General features: G+C 42.1%; 1 protein-coding gene across 1 annotated transcript; it reads right to left on the reverse strand.

Moving 5' to 3' along the window:
* Positions 1 to 12,085: 12,085 nt before the first annotated feature.
* On the reverse strand, positions 12,086 to 14,135 carry LOC5579998 (fatty acyl-CoA reductase wat). The gene is made up of 4 exons (XM_021840608.1): positions 13,633 to 14,135; positions 13,052 to 13,556; positions 12,553 to 12,997; positions 12,086 to 12,493 (listed from the first exon to the last, which is right to left on the reverse strand). The coding sequence occupies exons 1-4, from the start codon at positions 13,873 to 13,875 to the stop codon at positions 12,118 to 12,120; spliced, it is 1,569 nt and encodes a 522-aa protein (XP_021696300.1). The 5' UTR covers positions 13,876 to 14,135; the 3' UTR covers positions 12,086 to 12,117.
* Between the last annotated feature and the right edge of the window lie 7,169 nt (positions 14,136 to 21,304).

Here is a 21,304-nt window from a genome sequence, read left to right on the forward strand (position 1 = left end):
TGTTTGATGTCCGTACATTCGGTTTTTGAGTTTGTTTGTGGTCATACCGATGTATTTACTTGGACAATCTTGACAGTCGATTCTGTAGATTATGTTGCTTTTGCTGAGGTGGGGTACCGGATCCTTGGCATTCTTGTAGAGATGTCCCACTGTGTTTCTATAGTTGTGTGAGACTCCTATGTCTGTGTTGCTGTGTATTATTCTCTTTATGCTGGGAGTCAGACCATGGATGTATGGGATTGATCGATAGATGGTGGGTTTCGGTGGGTTGTCTATACGAGGTGGTTGATGCAAAAGTCGGTTGATGAGAGTGTGGGGGTAATCATTCTTGCTCAGGTGTTGGTGGATGAGTTGTACTTGCTCTTCGCTACTTCGAGTGGTGCTCAATTTACGGACGCGATCAATGAAATTGTTGACTACCGCAAGTTTTTGATCATTGGGATGGAAAGAGAAATAGTTGAGTATCCTGCCTGATGATATTGGTTTGGCATACCAATCGGTTTTAACGCTTCCGTCTTCGTTCCGTATTACCAGTAGATCAAGGAATGGCAATTGTCTATTCTCTTCGACTTCACATGTAAATGTTATGTTAGGGTTCAGGGAATTGAATGTGGCCAGAACCATATTAATGTTGTCTTTATGTAACACCAAAAATAGGTCATCAACATATTTGCGTATATACAGCGGTGAGATGTTGGTCAACTTGCTCTGGTTAATATATTTTCCATCACAATATCGGCAAGAATGGGAGAAAGTGGGCTTCCCATTGCTGTTCCTGATATTTGGACCCAAACTACACCGAATATGCATACCCCACAGTGATTAGCAGACGGCAATAGACAACAGGCACAGTGTTGTATTTCGCCAAATTTTCTGTTGTAAAATTCTTGTTCCGTACCACCCACCCACCATCCGATATAGGGTGCTGGTGATGAATAAGACCCGTGCGATACCCAATCGAGACAAACACCGTGTGCGCTACACGAATAAACGACAAGTTGATTCATATCGATTGAGTAGAAGAAACACAAATCCATGTAACACGACACTACCTTTTTAATTTACACAATAAACAACAGGCCCTGAAGAAGATCCCAACAACTGGATCGAAACGTTGGCAATGATTTAAAATAATCAACGCTTAATTCGTGACTGAGAGCCGAAATCCAATTATCATCAAACAATTATTGTGGAGTGATAAAATCTAACAGAAAACCGTGCTAAAATCGAGAGTGATACAATGAAGCGATATTAAAATGAGGAGTGATAAAATCGAGAAACTACTGTATCAAAATATCTCCAACAATTAAGGAATCTACCACTATTTCTTCCAGTGACCTTATCAGGAATTCCTCCTGGAATTCATAAAAGAAATTTCTACAGGGATAAAACCAAGAATTCCTTCAGGAATTATAGTAGAAATTATTTTCAAAATTCTGTTAGAATTTGCTCTATGGATTCCAACTTCCAATCCCATACATAAATCCTCCAGGGATTCCTCTAAGGATACCACCAGATTCCATTTAGAATTTGTCCTGCATTTCCATCAAGAAAACCTCCAACGATTTCAGCTGAAATTCTCATAGGAATTTCGCTTAAAATTCTTTCAAGGATTCCGCCAATACTTTTTCTATGATTTTACCAGGAATTCAAAAGTTTCTCCAGAGGTTCTTCCAATACATTCTGGAAAAAAATCCTCTCGCCGACAAGGAATTCCTCATGGGATTTGACCACAACTTCATTTGAAGTTTTCACGAATTATTCCTTCAGACAGTTCACCAATAGTTTCTCTTATTGTTTCAGCATATTTTTCTCTAGACAGATGTTTTTTTTAAAGAAAATACACCAAGAGTTCTTCCAGGGTTATAATATCACCAGAGTTTCGCAAGATTTTCCATCAGAAAAATCAACCAGAGTTTCACCGGAAAAACCATCAAAAGTTTGACCAGGATTTCCATTCTAAGAATTTGTTCAGTATTACCAGAAATTCTTCCACGGAATTACCCAAAAAAAATCCAATGAGTCCACAAGGATTTATTTTTTCCGAAAAATATCACCAATATTTCCGCTAGAGAATCTACCAGGAATTCTGCGAAGACTCGAACTAAAAATTCTTCCTTTCTCTACTCTAGGTATTCCATCAGGAAGCTTTTACAATATTCCAGAAGGTGATTTCTCCAGGAATTCCAATGAATTTTACTCAGTGGATTAAATAAAGAATTTCTCTGGATGCAGTCAGGTTGAATCCCTGAAGAAAAACGTGGAAGATGTTTTTGGGACATTTCTGGAGAATTCATGGAGCATTTTTTTGAGAAATTTTCGGAGGAATAACCGAAAAAATCACTGATAAAATTCCGAGAGAAATCACTGGTAAAATTCCGAGAGAATTCTCTTGAGAAATTCCTAAATATATCGTTTGAAAAACTTTTGAATCAATCTCTGGAGGAGTTTCCAAAGGATTATCTAAGATTATTCTTGATGGATTCCTTGGATAAAATCCTGCAAGAAATACTGGAAGGAATTCTTGGAGAAATTTATGGATAATGTCCTTTACGCGCAGCTTGAACGCGAGTACGACAGTTGCCCAAGCCACGACGTCAAAATCATCATAGGAGATCTAAACGCTCAGGTTGGCCAGGAGGAGGAATTCAGACCGACGATTGGAAAGTTCAGCGCCCACCGGCTGACGAACGAAAACGGCCTACGACTAATTGATTTTGCCGCCTCCAAGAATATGGCCATTCGTAGCACCTACTTCCAGCACAGCCTTCCGTACCGATACACCTGGAGATCACCACAGCAGACAGAATCGCAAATCGACCACGTTCTGATTGATGGTCGGCACTTCTCCGACATAATCGACGTCAGGACCTATCGTGGCGCTAACATCGACTCTGACCATGGTGATGGTCAAACTGCGCCCAAAACTCTCCGTCGTTAACAACGTACGGTACCGACGGCCGCCCCGGTATGACCTAGAGCGGCTCAAGCAACCGGATGTCGCAGTGGCATACGCGCAGCAACTCGAGGCTGCATTACCGGATGAGGGTGAGCTGGACGAAGCCCCTCTTGAGGACTGCTGGAGAACAGTAAAAGCAGCCATCAACGATGCAGCTGAGAGCAACGTCGGGTACGTGGGACGGAGTCGACGGAACGATTGGTTCGACGAGGAGTGCCAGGAGGTTTTGAAGGAGAAGAATGCAGCGCGGGCGGTCATGCTGCAGCAAGGGACCCGGCAGAACGTGGAACGCTATAAACAGAAACGGCAACAGCAGACCCGCCTCTTTCGGGAGAAAAAACGCCGCCTGGAGGAGGCGGAGTGCGAGGAGATGGAACAGTTGTGCCGGTCTCAGGAAACGCGTAGGTTCTATCAGAAGCTCAACGCATCCCGCAACGGCTTCGTGCCGCGAGCCGAGATGTGCAGGGATAAGGATGGGAGCATTCTGACGGACGAGCGTGAGGTGATCGAAAGGTGGAAGCAGCACTTCGACGAGCACATGAATGGTGTTGAGAGCACAGGCAATGAAGGACGGGACAACGGAGGAAATGCCTTCGTCAGTACTGCGGAAGATGGAAACCAACCAGCCCCCACTTTGAGGGAGGTTAAGGATGCCATTCACCAGCTCAAGAACAATAAAGCTGCTGGTAAGGATGGTATCGGAGCTGAACTCATAAAGATGGGTCCGGAAAGGCTGGCCATTTGTCTGCACCGGCTGATAGTCACAATCTGGGAAACAGAACAGCTACCGGAGGAGTGGAAGGAAGGGGTAATCTGCCCCATCTACAAGAAAGGCGACAAGTTAGACTGTGAGAACTTTCGAGCGATCACCATTCTAAATGCGGCCTACAAAGTATTATCCCAGATCATCTTCCGTCGTTTGTCACCCGTAGTAAACGAGTTCGTGGGAAGTTATCAAGCCGGCTTCGTTGACGGCCGATCGACAACGGACCAGATCTTTACTGTACGGCAAATCCTCCAAAAATGTCGTGAATACCAGGTCCCAACGCATCACCTTTTCATCGATTTCAAGGCGGCATACGACAGTATCGACCGCGTAGAGCTATGGAAAATCATGGACGAGAACAGCTTTCCCGGGAAGCTCACGAGACTGATAAGAGCGACGATGGAAGGTGTGCAAAATTGTGTGAAGGTTTCAGGCGAACACTCCAGTTCGTTTGGATCCCACCGGGGACTACGACAAGGTGATGGACTTTCGTGCCTGTTGTTCAATATTGCGCTAGAAGGTGTTATGCGGAGAGCCGGGCTTAACAGCCGGGGTACGATTTTTACGAGATCCAGTCAATTTGTTTGCTTCGCGGATGATATGGACATCGTCGGCCGAACATTTGAAAAGTTGGCAGACCTGTACACCCGCCTGAAACGCGAGGCAGCAAAAGTTGGACTGGTGGTGAATGCGGCCAAGACAAAGTACATGCTAGCTGGTGGGGCCGAGCGCGACAGGGCTCGCCTAGGTAGCAGTGTAACGATAGACGGGGATACGTTCGAGGTGGTCGACGAGTTCGTCTACCTTGGATCCTTGCTGACGGCTGACAATAACGTTAGCCGTGAAATACGGAGGCGCATCATCAGTGGAAGTCGGGCCTACTATGGCCTCCAGAAGAAGCTGCGGTCAAAAAAGATTCACGCCCGCACCAAATGTACCATGTACAAAACGCTCATAAGGCCGGTAGTCCTCTACGGGCATGAAACGTGGACGATGCTCGAGGAGGACCTGCAAGCACTTGGAGTCTTCGAACGTCGGGTGCTTAGGACGATCTTCGGCGGTGTGCAGGAGAACGGTGTGTGGCGGCGAAGGATGAACCACGAGCTCGCCCAACTCTACGGCGAACCCAGTATCCAGAAGGTGGCCAAAGCTGGAAGGATACGATGGGCAGGGCATGTTGCAAGAATGCCGGACAGCAACCCTGCAAAGATGGTGTTCGCTTCGGATCCGGTTGGTACAAGAAGGCGTGGAGCGCAGCGAGCTAGGTGGGCGGATCAAGTGCGTATCGATTTGGCGAGCGTGGGGCAGAACCGAGGATGGAGAGATGCGGCCACGAACCGAGTATTGTGGCGTGAAATTGTTGATTCAGTGTTATCTGTGTAGATGTTAACTAAATAAATGAATGAATCCTTTAGGAATCGTCGGAGGAATTTCTGGTAGACGCTTAAAGTAATTTCTGAACGAATCACAGGACGAATGTTTCGTATGGTTGCTTCAGGGAAACCATGAAAATCCATTAGGAAAACACTAAAGGAATTTAATAAAGAATTTATTGAATTATATTTATCCCCGAAATATATCCTGGGGGAACCTGTCAATAAATTGCAAGCGGGTTCTCAAGAAATTGCAAGTGGAATCCTTGGAGGAATGCTTGGTGAAGTCCCTGGAGGAATTCCCTGATAAGTCCTTGGAGAAGTTCTGGGTATAATCACTGTGAGATCTCCCAGAGTAAATCTCTGCAGGTATTGTTGTGGAAATTGCCAGAGAAAATCGTGTAGAAATCCCTGAAGCAGTCCCTGGAAGAATGATTGAATCAATCGCTGAAGAATTTTCTGTGAGGGAATTTCTGGAGAAATTACTAGCAGAATCACTGGAAGATTTTTGATAGGAGAAAATCCTGCCGGAAAATCATGGTGGATTTTTTTTATGGAATCCCTGATGTAGCTCTTTGAAAGGATTCCTTGAGCAATCTTTTCAGGAATTCACTAATAAATTGCTGTTGGAATTACAGGAAAAGAATCCTGAATCTGTTCAGGAATTCCTGAAACTTCACTGGTGAAATTCTTTAATAAGTCTTTGGAGGTCTTTTGGAGGAATTCTTGAAGCAAGCGTAGGAAAAATTACTGAAAAAACCCTTAGGGAATTTTTGGAAACATCCCGGAGAAATTTGTGAGTCGCTAAAGAAATTCCTGGTGGAGTTTTTGATAAAACTCCTAGTGGAATTTAAGGAAACACCTAGTGGAATCCTGGAAGCCCTAAAAAAAGTCTTAGTGAAATCCCTGGGGAATTTCTAGTGGTAAATTTCTTTAGGAATCCCTGAAGAAGTTTCCAATGCATGATGAAATCCTTGGAACTTACTCCTAGAAGAATTCCTGAAGGAATATTAGAAGAAATCGTTATAGAAATCTCTGGAGGAAGTCTTGGAGTAAGCCCTGAAGAATTTATCAAGAAATCACTTGAGGATTGACCTTCACAGGAATCAGTGGAATTCTGAGTAATTTAAGAGGAACGTTTGAAGGAATCTCTGGAAGAATTGCTAAAGTTAAACCTGAAGGATTTTCCCTGGAGGAATTTCTGATTGCATCTGTAGATAAACTTCTAGAGAAATTATCTAAAAAATTTCTGGAAGAACTACTGGTAGAATCCGTAGTAATCCCTAGAAAAACTCCAAGAAAAAACCACTGAAATATTCTGGATATAATGTTTGAAGAAATACCCATAGCCATTCTTACAACGATGACTGTTCACAATAAGCCGCGATTGAGGCCCGTTATAATTTTAAAATTTTTCCGGAATAATTCGTTCTAATTATAATTGGAAATTCTTCATCAATTTCGGTATGGTAGTTCAATTTGAAAAGTTCTGCTCTTCCTTACTACGATTATTGCCCAAAAATCGGAGAAATTTTCCTCCGCAGTCACAGAACTCGTAAATCAATCACATAAGACTTGCCGAGATCATTCAAAACAAGCAAAGAAATATAGTGTTGCTGCAGAGCGGTTCCACGCCGTTTCGCAAACCCGATTATTTTTGTATATTTTGAATCGCCTGAAAATTTGCATGACCAAAAATGCCATTATGCACTTTCACACCGCCATTTTGAACCTCGCCTTATTTTTGAGAAGGGCGTATCGGAAAATGCCATGCCATCGTTAAAAAACTGCCATGCAAATCTTTAAAAAACTGTAACTCGAAAACGGTTTGTCCGATCGATTTGAGATCTTCTACAAAGTTGTAGGTATTGCTTAGGACTATATGGAGAAAAATATGCACGGTAAAAAAAGTTACAGATTATTTTTTATTTCAAAAACAAAAGTTTAAAATCGATTTTCTCCAGAAACGCAGTTTCGATTTTTTTATTTTTGGATAAGTTTTAGGGGACAACTTATATGATTTATTGCATAATGTTTCAAAATGGAAGAATTATGGAGAAATAAGTTATGATATTTTTTAAATTACAGATTTTGAAAAAAAAATCGAAATGGAGGAAAAAAAATTGTTATGTGATTATTTGAAAGTACAGAAAAATTGCAATCGAAAAGTACTTAAGTCAATTTTTTGTAAGTTGCATCAATTTCGAGATATACTCATACTTATATTAAAATTTTCAAATAAAACTAAAAAATAGGCCCTTTTCAAGCATATTTCGAGTTTCTCCATTCCAGAAAAAAATTGTTTTGATTGAGCGAATCGTAGCTAAATCGTTTATCGTTTGATCAAAACATTTATGCTTAAGTATTGAAAAAAGAGTGCACGGTAAAAAATTTAAACGATATTTTCAAATGAAAATTTGAAGCTAATAGTTTTTAAAAACCGCAACATTGATGTTTTTAATTTTTGGATATATTTTGCGGTTGTTGTAGGTATTGTTTAGGACTATTTGGAAAAAAATATGCACGGTAAAAAATAATGACAGATTTTTTAATAAAAAAAAATTAAAATCGATTTTCTATGAAAATGCATCTTTGATTTTTATTATTTTTGGACATGTTTTAGGGGACAACTTATGTCATTAATTGCACAATGTTTCATAATGGAAGAATTATGGACAAAAAAAAATTATTAAATATTACAAATTTTGAAAAAAAAATCGAAATAAAGGAAAACAATATTTTTTTATGTGTGTTATTTGATAGTACATAAAATGCATTGGAAGAGTATGTAACCTGCTCCTTTGCTTGATGGCTGTGGTAGGATCTCATAACACTCGTGAGTTGAGCCTCAGATAGGGCTCTCAGCTTTGCCAATCAACAGAGGAGTTCTAGTTAATTTACCTTGTCAGCCACCACTCTTTTACAACATCTACAACAGAACATATCGTTGGGTCGATCGTTGTAAATTATCGATTGACCGCGCCGCATGCCTGAATGTATGCTCCGCTGGGCGCAAGCTGCTAAAAGTCTATATAAAATTCTATTCAATTACCACCCGACATCACCGTAGCAACACCACCTAATCATATCACCCCAAATTGATTAAATGCAGTACCATAAAAACACTACTGACTGGTATCAGGAACCCTTTTGCAAGTTCTCACTCTCTGATAGGAGAATGATATTGATCTCCCGTTATCACTGAGGCCGATCTCATCTTAACACCACTCACCCACGATCTATGCCGATAAAAACCAATGTAATATTGAGTACAGCCATCAGTTGTCGGTTACCATCAAGCAGACAGTGTGGTGTATACATTTTTTGATTTACAATCCAGTTCAGTGCTCTGTGGTCTGACCGATGTAAGCTATATCGGATAGTGTGTGAAAGTCGGTGCATTTTAATAGTGGTCTCTATTGTGCTTATAGAACGAAGCAGATAAATGATGGCTGAAATAGCATTCCCGATGGCATGGCGAGAGTGAACTAGAAATCTTTGAGATCGGTAAGATCTGGCAAGAGTGAATCTCTTAACAATATCCAAATCGCCTAAGTAGATCATTAATTTTGTCTCTCGATGCCATTAGGCCTTTCCTTTTTGATCCAGCAAAACATCATGGTGGTGTATTTCCCCATGGTTCTAATGGTGATGTCGAGGTGTGGTCACGTCAACGGCGTGCTAAGCAGCGGGGTTGCCGGCATGGTGCCGGTGGTTATTTCCCCATCTGTCCGGACAGGATTCGCTCTGCAGACGCCGTGGGATACACATCCACACGATCACCATACACCAACAGAACCCTATAGGACAAGTACAAATTAGGATTAGATCAACAATAAATGTAAGTACACTATATATCATGACAATATTTTCTCTGTGAAACCAGAAGTCCTTTCTTGATTTGGGATGGCTCGCTTAAGTCAGTATGGTTACGCTTTTTTCTCGAACCTGGGTAATGCTGCGGGTCAAGTATGTGGGTTGGAGAACCAATACTGGCAGCATCCATTCTTTTTTACTGAATTTTGTCTCTCTGTCTCATGCGCCCTCTGCGGAGAGGTGACAAGTACTTAACTAAAATTTTTCTAGGTTGCATCAATTTCGAGATATACTCATACTTATATGAAATTTTCAAATAAAAAAGAAAAATAGGCCCTTTTCAAACATATTTCGTGTTTCTCCATTCCGGAAAATTTTATTTTGATTTCAACAACACAAACCAATCCAAAAATTTTCCGTTTTGAGGCATTGTGCAAGAAATTACAAACAATATGCTGCAAAACATATCCAAAAATTAAAAACATCAATTTTGCAGTTTTTAAGAACAATGAACTTCAAATTTTCATTTGAAAATTTCGTTTATATTTTTTTTTACCGTGCATACTTTTTTAAATACTTTAGTATATAGGTTTTGATCAAACAATAAACAATTCAGCTACGATTCACTCAATCAAAATAAAATATCTCTGGAATGGAGAAACACGAATTAATTTAAAAAAAAAACATAACTTTTTTTCCATAATTCTTCCATTTTGAAACATTGTGCAATAAATCACATAAATTGTCTCTTAAAACATATCCAAAAATAAAAAAAAAATCGAAACTGCGTTTCTGGAGAAAATCGATTTTAAAATTTTGTTTTTGAAATAAAAAATAATCCGTAACTTTTTTTTACCGTGCATATTTTTTTCCATATAGTCCTAAGCAATACCAACAACTTTGTAGAAGATCTCAAATCGATCGGACAAACCGTTTTCGAGCTACAGTTTTTTAAAGATTTGCTATGCATTTTCCGATACGCCCTTCTCAAAAATAAGGCGAGGTTCAAAATGGCGGTCTGAAGGTGCAAAATGGCATTTTTGGTCATAAAGAATCTATATGCAAATTTTCAGGCGATTCAAAATATACAAAAATTAAATTTAGAAAAAAAAAATTCGTCATGTTCGGTGGAATTGCTCTGCAACGAATTTTGATAGTCGGTCATACGGTTGCATTAACATAAAACGTTTTGACTAACTTGGAGGCGGAGTCAATGTTGGCCAAACCGTCTGAGCGTCTGTAGGCTGCATAATAGGGCGATTCAAATTTTAAAAATGTTTGAAAATTCAATCTCCCATATGCTCCTTACCATCCTTACCATAAAAATAGTGTCCTGTGAAATTTTCAGCTTTCTAGGTGGTGATTTAAAGGTGGCCCAAGGACAATGTAGGTTTGTTTGGAAATTACTATGGAGAAATTTTGAGAAAATGTTCCAAACACGTTAGTACTGTAATGTAAGTAGGAACTTATCATCCCATATTGAAAACTCATTCTTCAAACCTTGATGAAGGATGTTGCCAAAAAGCAAATCCCTTTTGAGCTAATTTTATTTGGGATTTTTGTACATATTTGCAGGGCTATAAACCCACATAAAGCTAAATAATAGCAAACAAACTCACGAATATCTCTTCTGCTATCCGTCGGATTAAAATTCTCACTTCAGAAAATTTCTTCATTGTGGTTTGAAGAATGAGTATTTACTATGCGATAATAAGTTTGTACTTACATTACAGTACTAGGGTGTTTGGAACATATCTCAAAATTTCTCCATAGTTATTTCCATACAAACCTAAGGGAACTGTGGGTGAAATGAACAGTGGGGGTAAAATGAACAGGTTTGTGTTCTACGGTAATTATGCTATAAATCTATGCAAAATATAGCACCATCCTTAATCCTCAGACTAAGGAACTATTTCGACAACTCTAGAGCGATCTAGAACTGTCAAAAGGTGGAAAAGTAAACAAAAACAAAGTACGCCTCTCCGTTTTCTCATATGATGTAAATTTTCACTCGTGGAACTTAAGGTTTTTATGACTAAAACCATCAAAAATGTATTGAATTACGTTGCACACCATATCTTTAAAGTATTTATGATGAGTAGATGGAAATTGTAAGTATTTTTTTCTTCTAAATTCTTAGAACAAATGATTTGAATATGTTGATTCTTTGGGGGTAAAATGAACCACTCGAGATGGGGGTAATATGAACACCATGGCAGGGCGAATTCTTCCGGATTTCATTTCAGATGCCGAGAGTTATCCGGAGAAAATACAAAGACAAACGTGGACAGCTATTCAAATGGTCGCGGCTAAACATTCCATCGATTCCGGAATGTCTGTGAGATATGCATTGATCATGTACCAGATGCCGAGAATCATGGCGCAACCTGTTCAATTTGAATGGTGTTCATTTTACCCCCAGCATGTGTTCATATTCATATGTTCCCATTGAATGTTCATTTTACCCCCAAATATATGTTCATATTACCCCCGTTACATGTTCATTTTACCCACATGTTTGAAACATTGACTCTGTGGAAAGAAATTTTCAAAAGTATAATAATGTTGATAAAATTCTGTTTCCATCACGATATTTCAACTTATTACATTGCATAAACATCCTTCTTCAATTCTGAGCAATTGAAAAAGAATCTGACAGCTTCATAAGCAAGAAAACATGAAAATTGCTTAGGGTGTTCATTTTACCCCCAGTTCCCCTACATTGTGTTTGGGCCACCTTTAAATCACCAACTAGAAAGCTGAAAATTTCACAGAACACTATTTCTATGGTAGGGATGGTAAGAAACATATGGGAGATTGGATTCTCAAACGTTTTCAAATTTTGAATCGCCCTACTGCATAATGGTTCACTGTGATATACTGAGTGGTCAAAATACAACACATCATCGTTATAGTAAAATGTTTTACTAGAATATCTAGAATATCGGTGCAGCGATAACAGCACAATTAAAGCAACCGTTTTCTACGCCAAACATGTGTTTGCGATCTTAATGAAACACGGTCGTGGAGGAAATTTCTTGAAATTTAGTGAGTTTCATTTTTTTTACAAAGTGTTATTGAAATTACATCCTTCAGTATCGTGTAAATAAGTGCCCTGTGAAGTAAGTCACACAGAGGGGCGGGAAGAAGTCAAAATCAAAATATCTAAAGTCAATTTGCAGAATTCATCGGCATGTATTTTCCTACCCACTTAAATAATGGGACACAAAATTAGTCCAAAATGTTCGAAGCAATAAAAACGCAACTAGCGTGATCAACGTGTAAACCACCGTTAACACTGAGTAGTGTGCGATCTTCAGCATTCGGAATTTTCTCAGCGCCTGTTCCAAGTTGTTCATGTCTTCCTTCAAAATGTACTTCCTTAAACCCAAAACGTAAATATGCATAAAATCGGCCCATTTCACCAGCTTCACGTCGGCCGGGAAACACTCCTTGTCGTCTTCGGACATGCTTTCATACACTTTACGCATCCGATTATTGGTGAAAGTCCACTGATTCGTGGTGAAGAATTCCAACGCATCGGCAAACTGCTGAACTTTTCGGTAGAGGAACAGTATCCTGAAATTGAAGACAAGATTTAAAATTTTGCAAATCTAAATCATAGAAAATGTTCCTACTTTGCCTCGCGACCACTCAGCTTAGCAAAGACATCAAATAGTATAGCCGGAATGAAATGGTAAAACAATTGAAGAAACCAGTGCAGCGTAGCAGACTCTATGAACGTAACCGTTGGGAACCACAGTGTCTGCAGAGCTGGAATCTTCCCTCGAAACTCCACGGAAAAACTTCGCACATCCCGATAGGTGAACGGATTATCTTTTCGGCTGATACAATTGAACACCCGCTCGTTGCCATCCACTTCAATGGGAGATTGACTAGCCGTATACCAGATGGTGGCCAGACACGCATTTACGGCCAAGTCAGCCGGAACGACATCCACACAATAGTCTGCGTTGAGGTGTAAGATACGCAGCACACCGCTTCCAATACCGGTTATTACTCCATTCAGGCCGTATATGTTATCCGTCCAGCCCTCAATCGGATCCTCCAGGGTTGAAATTACTGAAATTAAGACAGTCATCAATGTGCCAAAACATTCCCACTACATATACTCACTTATCGATGGTCTAACCAGCACGACGGGCAACCGGTTGCAGTACTTCCGGAACACGCCCTCTGCCTGTGCCTTCGCATACGTATAGGTATTAGGCCAAGGCTGGATAATTTTCCTGCTCAGTGTATCCAGCTGCTCCTCGTCTATAGCTTCCACGACTCGCATCATCTCCTCCGGATCGACATCGGTGTCATAGAACTTCTCCTCGACCACCTCCTGGATGCAATTTGAATACGCAGTCGAGATGTACAGGAACGAGATCAACTTTCGCATGCCAAGTGCAATGTTAACCAGTTGTTTCGCTCCGAACACATTCGTGCGGAAGGAGGCTTTCAGCGAAAGGTCAAAACGCACATCTGCGGCCGAGTGAATCACGATTTCGACATGGGTTCGGAGGTAGTCTATGTCCACTTCCGACAGACCCAATTCCTCTTGCTCCAGTGCTCCCTCCATGATACGTAACTTACTCCAGTAGAAGTCTGCATTTCGCGAGTATTGCGTGTAGATCTGTTTGGGGGAGGAAATGGAGCAATAACAATTTAAATTTTTGTCTCACTACCAACGACTCAATGATCATTCTTACTGGTTCTCGCTCCAGTTGCCGCTGCAGTCGTTCCCGCGGAGTTCGACCACGTTTGCTACGAATCAACAGCACAATTTCACGCACTTCGCACTGCAACAGTTTCTCGATGAACAGCTTCCCGAGAAATCCGGTCCCCCCGGTGAGGAACACGGTTTTGCCGCGGAAAAAGTTCCGTATCGGTGAGTGGGCACTTTTGGCCGGATCCCGTACGGCGTCATCACTGATGAAAATTTGCTCCAGCATTTTCTAAGTAACTTAGTGGGGATAGTTTCCTGAGTCGGTTCTCAAAAGCGGCACCGATACGAACGGTTGAAATGAGCCTATCGCACTAAACAGCGTACGGCGTGGTGCTAATTGTGTGCACGGTTGTCGAATTGGAAATTAATTCCACGCTCACTTTTGGGGAATAATTGCGAATGCAAAACGGCGGGCGCCCAGCAAACACAGGTCAATCGAAACGGTCGTCAATCGTTTACGGGCGTTACCTACGTCGAAATGGGGAATTAATCGCTCAGGCCGACGGGAAGGATTGAAGCAACTGGAGTGCATTTGCATAAAACTCAACGTGGGAAAGGAAAACAACTCGGTGTAGGTTCTTGGGATTGCAGTTTACAAAAAGGTGTTTATTACCATCGCCTGCAAATAATGATTACGGGTTGTTTGCTGCACAGGTTTAAACTCAAGTGCAAATGTTTGGGAACAATATAAAAAAGACAATTAGACTGTCTATATTTCAGTGATACCAAAAGGCAAAGAGTGAGTCATACTATGGGGGTATCTGGGTAGAAACATTTTTATATATTGTTCATTAAATTTTTGCATTAAGTCTTGACAGTTTTTAAAGTTTATATAAAGCTAATGCCTTCCTTAGCCGAGTGGTTAGAATCCGCGGCTACAATGCAAAGCCATGCTGAAAGTGTCTGGGTTCGATTCCCGGTAGGTCCAGGATCTTTTCGTAATGGAAATTTCCTTGACTTCTCTGAGCATAGAATATCATCGTACTTGCCACACGACATACGAATGCAAAAATGGGTACTTTGGCAAAGAAAGCTCTCATTCAACACTAAGCTGAGAAGCAGGCTTTGTTCCAGTGGGGATGTAATGCCAAGAAGAAGAAGACAATAAAAATCATAGAATAAAGTGCAGTTAATTTTCTCAGAATTGAATCGACCAAAATTGTCATTAGAACACTGGATGTGGCGAAGAGTCTGGAAATTTGCAAACAGGTACCTACGACGCTACTCAACAGAGCCAACGGCAACGGCAATACATGGCTATTCAACTTGGTACCTACTAATTGTTCCCGTGATGTACCTTTCAGCATTTAAAGTTTCAACAAAAGAGGGATGGAATGTACCTAAGGCTCATAAATTTTAAGTTAGAAAAATGGGTAGGGAAATACGTTTATACCTAGTGTTAATATATAATGTGTGCATACGATGGTTTTCTTCAAGTCGTGTCTAGTACACGACACTAAAGACGGCCTTACAGTTGAGGTCGAAATACGCGTATCTGTCAAAGGATAGTGGAATTAAATGGTAGTGGAATTAAATGGTAGTGGAATTAAATGGTAGTGGAATTAAATGTTAGTGGAATTAAATGGTATAGTACTAAATTCGTTTTTTCATCTACTTATAGGTACCGTAAACCGGGGTAACTTTGATAGTTTTTTCGAAGAAAACTTGAATATTTATGCATGCTGTTTCAAAGAATTATAATTTATATTTTTAAAACAAGTACTGGCATCCTACCTATCGATTGCTGTTGATAGATTGCCAAAAGATTTATTTTGAATGGATATATAATTTTTCATATAATCGAAAGTCGGTTTTCTGTCTTAGATTACAAAAATGGTCCCAGTTTGTGAAAATGCTTTTCGCTTAGAGATTTGAGACCGTATTCAAGTTCTATGATGATGGCTGCCAAATATAAGTGGCCAACTATTCAAAAGTTCATCAAATAGTGATCGTACAACAGATTGTTTGTAAGCGTTTCGAAAATGCTAAAATTGTGTCAATTTTTAATATTCGTGTTAAAAGCCTCAAATGGTCTTGATTCAAATGAAAACAGCTCTTATATGGAGTGTCATACTAATATTCTTCAGTTTTGCATTCGTTTTGCTTAACCGATTAACAGAAATTATGATATTTCGTTTAGTATGTGGTGGGTTACGCACTATCAAAGTTACCCGCATTATCAAAGATACCCCGTTTTACGGTATTCTACTAAACAGCTCGAAGATTTATTATCATAATAACTATGTTAATTCTTGAAGCTTACTTACTTGTTTAATTGGCATTACATCAATTATCTTGATAAAGATAGCCAACAATATCTCGCCAATTCCCTCGGTTCATGGCCACTTCTCTCCATCCTCGACTGTGACCCACGCACCTAGCTCGCTGCGCCCCACGCCTTCTTGTTCCGACCGTGGCGAACACCATCTTTACAGGGTTGTTGTCCGGCATTCTTGCAACATGCCCTGCCCAGCGTATCCTTCCAGCTTTAGCTACCTTCACGATACTGGGTTCGCCGTAGAGTTGAGCGAGCTCGTGGTTCATCATTCGCCGCCACACGCCGTTCTCCTACACGCCGCCAAAGATCGTCCTTAGCACTCGGCGTTCGAAAACCCCAAGCGTTTTGTACATCGTGCATTTGGTGCGGGGGTGAATCTTTCTTGACCGCAGTTTCTTCTGGAGCCCAAAGTAGGCACGACTACCGCTGATGATGCGCCTTCGTATTTCCCGACTAACATTGTTGTAAGCCGTCAACAAGGATCCGAGGTAGACGAACTCGTCCACCACCTCGAAGGTATCCACGTCTATCGTAACACTGCTTCCTAGGCGGGCCCTGTCACGCTCAGTTCCGCCAACCAGCATGTACTTTGTTTTCGACGCATTCACCATTAGCCCGACTCTTGTTGCTTCGCGTTTCAGGCGGGTGAACAAATCTGCCACCGTTTCAAATTTTCTCCCAATAATATCCATGTCGTCCGCGAAGCAAACAAATTGTCCGGATCTCGTGAAAATCGTGCCTCGACTGTCGAAGTCCGGCTCTCCGCATGACACCTTCAAGCGCAATATTGAACAACAGGCACGAAAGTCCGTCGCCCTGTCGTAGTCCCCGCCGAGACTCGAACGAACTGGAGTGTTCGCCCGAGATCTTCACGCAATTTTGCACACCGTCCATCGTTGCTCTGATCAATCTTGTGAGCTTCCCGGTAAAGCTGTTCTCGTCCATGATTTTCCATAGCTCTATGCGGTCGATACTATCGTATGTCGCCTTGAAATCGATGAACAAATGGTGCGTAGGGACCTGGTTCTCACGGCATTTCTGGAGGATTTGCCGCACGGAAAAGATCTGGTCCGTTGTCGAGCGGCCGTCGATGAAACCTGCTTGATAACTTCCCACGAACTCGTTTGCTATGGGTGATAGACGACGGAAGAGAATCTGGGATAGCACTTTATAGGTGGCGTTTAGGATTGCACGATAATTTTCACACTCCAGTTTGTCGCCCTTTTTGTAGATAGGGCATATAACGCCTTGCTTTCACTCCTCCGGTAGCTGTTCCGTTTCCCAGATTCTGACTATCAGCCGATGCAGACAAGCGGCCAACCTGTCCGGGCCCATCTTGATGAGTTCGGCTCCGATACTATCCTTGCCAGCGGCTTTGTTGTTCTTGAGCTGTTGAATGGCATCCTTAACTTCCCCCATCGTGGGAGCTGGTTGATTTCCGCTGTCCGCTGTGCTGACGTAGTCATCGCCTTCGCTGTCCTGACCTTCTGTGCCTGTGTTCTCTGCGCCATTCAGGTGTTCATCGTAGTGCCGCTTCCACCTTTCGATCACCTCGCGTCCGTCCGTCAAGATGCTCCCATCCTTATCCCGGCACATCTCAGCTCGCGGCACGAAACCTTTGCGGGATGTGTTGAGCTTCTGATAGAACTTCCGCGTTTCTTGAGAACGGTACAGCAACTCCATCTCTTGGCATTCCACCTCTTCCAGGCGGCGCTTTTTGTCCCGGAATAGGCGGGTTTGCTGTTTCCGCTTCAGTCTGTACCGTTCCACGTTTTGCCGCGTACCATGCTGCAGCATTACAGCCCGCGCTGCATTCTTCTCCTCTAAAACCTCCTGGCACTCCTCGTCGAACCAATCGTTTCTTGAGCTCCGTTCCACATATCCGACAACGCTTTCGGCAGCGTCGTTAATGGCTGCTTTGACTGTCCTCCAGCAGTCCTCTAGAGGCGCCCTATCGAGCTCGCCCTCATCCGGCAACGCTGCCTCAAGATGCTGCGCGTACGCATTGGCGACATCCGGTTGTTTCAGCCGCTCGAGATTGTACCGGGGCGGGCGTCGGTACCGTACATTGTTGATGACGGATAGTTTTGGGCGCAGTTTCACCATCACCAGGTAGTGGTCGGAGTCAATGTTGGCGCCACGATAGGTTCTGACGTCGGTTATGTCGAAGAAGTGCCGTCCATCGATCAAAACATGGTCGATTTGCGATTCTGTCTGCTGAGGTGATCTCCAGGTGTACCGATACGGGAGGCTGTGCTGGAAATAGGTGCTACGAATGGCCATGTTCTTGGAGGCGGCAAAATCTATCAGTCGTAGGCCGTTCTCGTTCGTCAGCCGGTGGGCGCTGAACTTTCCAATCGTCGGTCTGAACTCCTCCTCCTGGCCAACCTGAGCGTTCAAATCTCCTATGATGATCTTGACGTCGTGGCTTGGGCAGCGGTCGTACTCGCGTTCGAGCTGCGCGTAGAAAGCGTCCTTGTCATCATCAGTGCTTCCGGAGTGTGGGCTATGTACGTTTATTATGCTGAAGTTAAAGAATCGGCCTTTGATACTTAACTTGCACATTCGTTCATTGATCGGCCACCACCCGATCACGCGCCTTTGCATATCACCCATCACTATGAAAGCTGTTCACAGCTCGCGTGTGTTGCCGCAGCTCTGGTTGATGGTATGATTACCTCAAAACGTTCGCACCAATGCTTCTGTCCAGCACACCTCCTGCAGCGCTACGATGTCGAAACCGCGGGTCTTCAGTACATCGGAGAGTATGCGAGTACTTCCAATGAAGTTGAGAGATTTGCAGTTCCACGTACCGAGTTTCCAATCGCTAGTCCTTTTTCGTCGCTGTGGTCTTTGCCGATTGTTCCGGTCCGTATTCTCTCGTTGACGTTCCTGTGCTGATGTGTTTTTACGGTTGGCTTGCAGGGCCTGACACCAGCCCCCTAGATTTCCGGAGGACCATTCGCCCTAAATGTTCGGAGGGCCATAGTGCGCAGTTTAGCTTAGAGTCCTTCTCTGGCACTCGGACGATGATCAGCCGCCCCTGACATGGGGAACAGACGCTGTTGTGAGCCGCTCCTAACATGGAGTACAGACGCTCAAGGTTTGCAGAAGCAAACCCCCCCTTCCCTGTCAGCATACGACCAAAGTTCCCACCGGGGGTTGGTTACCCGATCTTCCCCAAGGTTACTCGTACCCCGGCCAGTACCACGAGGAGGTAGGGGTAGGAGTTGCTGGGCAAAAGGCTAAGGACCGCACAAAGGGGTCTATTTTATTCCTGCAGGTACGCGAGGTACCAATGGTACGCCATGCCCAGCCATTTACCGCGCCTTATCCTGGGGGAATCTGAGACAGAATTCTTCAAGTGCACATTGAACCTGTTTCCCAGTCTCTGGAGGTTGCAGCCCGTACAATTATGCGTCAGGATTCAAAAAGTTTAAAAGTTGCTGAATTATTACAGTAATGCATGTATATTGATCAGATGCTAAATTTTCTAATTTATTTTTCAGCTGGTATTGTTTTTTATGAATCGCGGGTAGGACAATCCTCCGACTGTCCTACCCAGGTATTTTGTGCGTAGTACATGTCCTACCTGCCTTACCCACTTCCCGCGCAACTGGCCTGTTCTAACAAAACAATTTGTTCAAGATTGTATGACTATTTGTATTCAATCATACTCCTGTCTGAAGGGCCCAAAAACGAAGGCGGACCCGTAAGCAAAGATACTTACGCGAAATCCATTACGATCATTACGATGAGTCAAAAAGTTTGAATCCCTTTTTAGTTCCGATCCAAATGAGTTTCAGTAATTACTGCATATCTATGTTATTAGATGTTAGAAAATTAAACAGCTCGTACTTCTTGAATGGAATCAAAGAACGAGCATTCCAGTTCTAAATATTTAAAACAATATTTGGATCCCTTTAAACGTAATCCGATTGTGGTGGTTTTGAATATTGCATCAACCATTTGATTCAATTGTTCATTTAAAAGATCAAAATCAGAGGCAGACATTCACTCGAAGTAAATGCATTTTCTGATGAGTTTTTGTTAGGATTACCCGTAATAATGAGACGGAATAGGCGTTTCCTGCGGTGGAAGAGGTTTTTCCATATGATTTTAAACAATTAAAACCGTTATCCGTAGGTATACAATTTGAAGGGGAGGAGTTGTAACTGCCTGCAACAAAATCGGCATACGAGTTTCTCCGCGTAAATCCATTCGAAATTGAAGAATGGTTTGAAAATCTGCCAGGAAAATTCCGGGAACGAAAAACATAACCGTTCATCTGCCCGGCACGAGCCTCGTCGATTCATTTACGCGAAGGGCAATCTCAAAAGTTAGACTTATGGTTGCCACTGCTATTTGCGCATACAAACTTTTTTGTATCTTCCTTCACAGGACAGGCGTCCTTAACGAATAACCTCTGCGAAGCATGCATTTAGCATCCATGCAGCAATATTTTGTTTCCATGACCCCACTTTTGGCACCGACGGCACTGAGTGAGATTCTGAAAATGTTCTTCAGGTTTCTGGAATTGATCTCATGTCACACGGACATCGAGCATGAGTCTTGCTGTTTTCTCAAGCTTTAACATTATTTTGTTAAAGTGAACCAAATAATATTCTTGAGAAAGCCCTTTCCGAACAATGCCTTATTGGGTTCTAATGATTACTTGGACTATAACTTGGTATTACTTGGAGTAAATCGTTTATTTCATTTTTGATATGTTCAGGTGACTTATTGTCAATTGAGAGACCTTTCAAGACGACTTTGAACAAACGTTTAGTTTTGCCGTCAAAAGTCAAATGGTACGTCTTCTCTTCAAAATGTTTGAGAAGAAGTTTACGATATTTAAGAGTTTCCGGTTAAACGCGATTGTCTCCTTTCTTTGCGATTTGAAAGGAATCCTTGATTCCCCCAATGAAGTTCAAGATCTCCTGCCCTAAATCGCCCAAATTCGGAACAACTGACCACGATAGGCGGCATTCTATGCTTCCTCAATTGAATCAAAGAGCCTGGGCTAGAGACGGCTTCGATTTGGTGTTCGGAAAATTTGTCTAGAGCATCAAACTGATTGCTCATTTTGATGCCATTATCATCATTATCCATTTCACCCATGAAGAAAGCGCGTATTCCGAAGAAACGTCCTTTCTTCCATCCTTGCCACGTTTTATTATTATTATTATTATTATTTATTGAAATTCGTAACTTAAGACACACATCATCTATGTTACATGATTTATCATGGTGGAATTAACGTTTAGTTTGATTTGACACTGGATTGAATTGGATATTTAAGTAGTTTAGTGACAGGTTTAAATCTCACTGTTTTGGAAGAGAAAGGGACGAATGACCTTCGGGTTAAAGTCCCTCT

This window comes from Aedes aegypti, chromosome 2 (genome assembly GCF_002204515.2).
Source record: "Aedes aegypti strain LVP_AGWG chromosome 2, AaegL5.0 Primary Assembly, whole genome shotgun sequence".
Taxonomy (NCBI): Eukaryota; Metazoa; Arthropoda; class Insecta; order Diptera; family Culicidae; genus Aedes; species Aedes aegypti.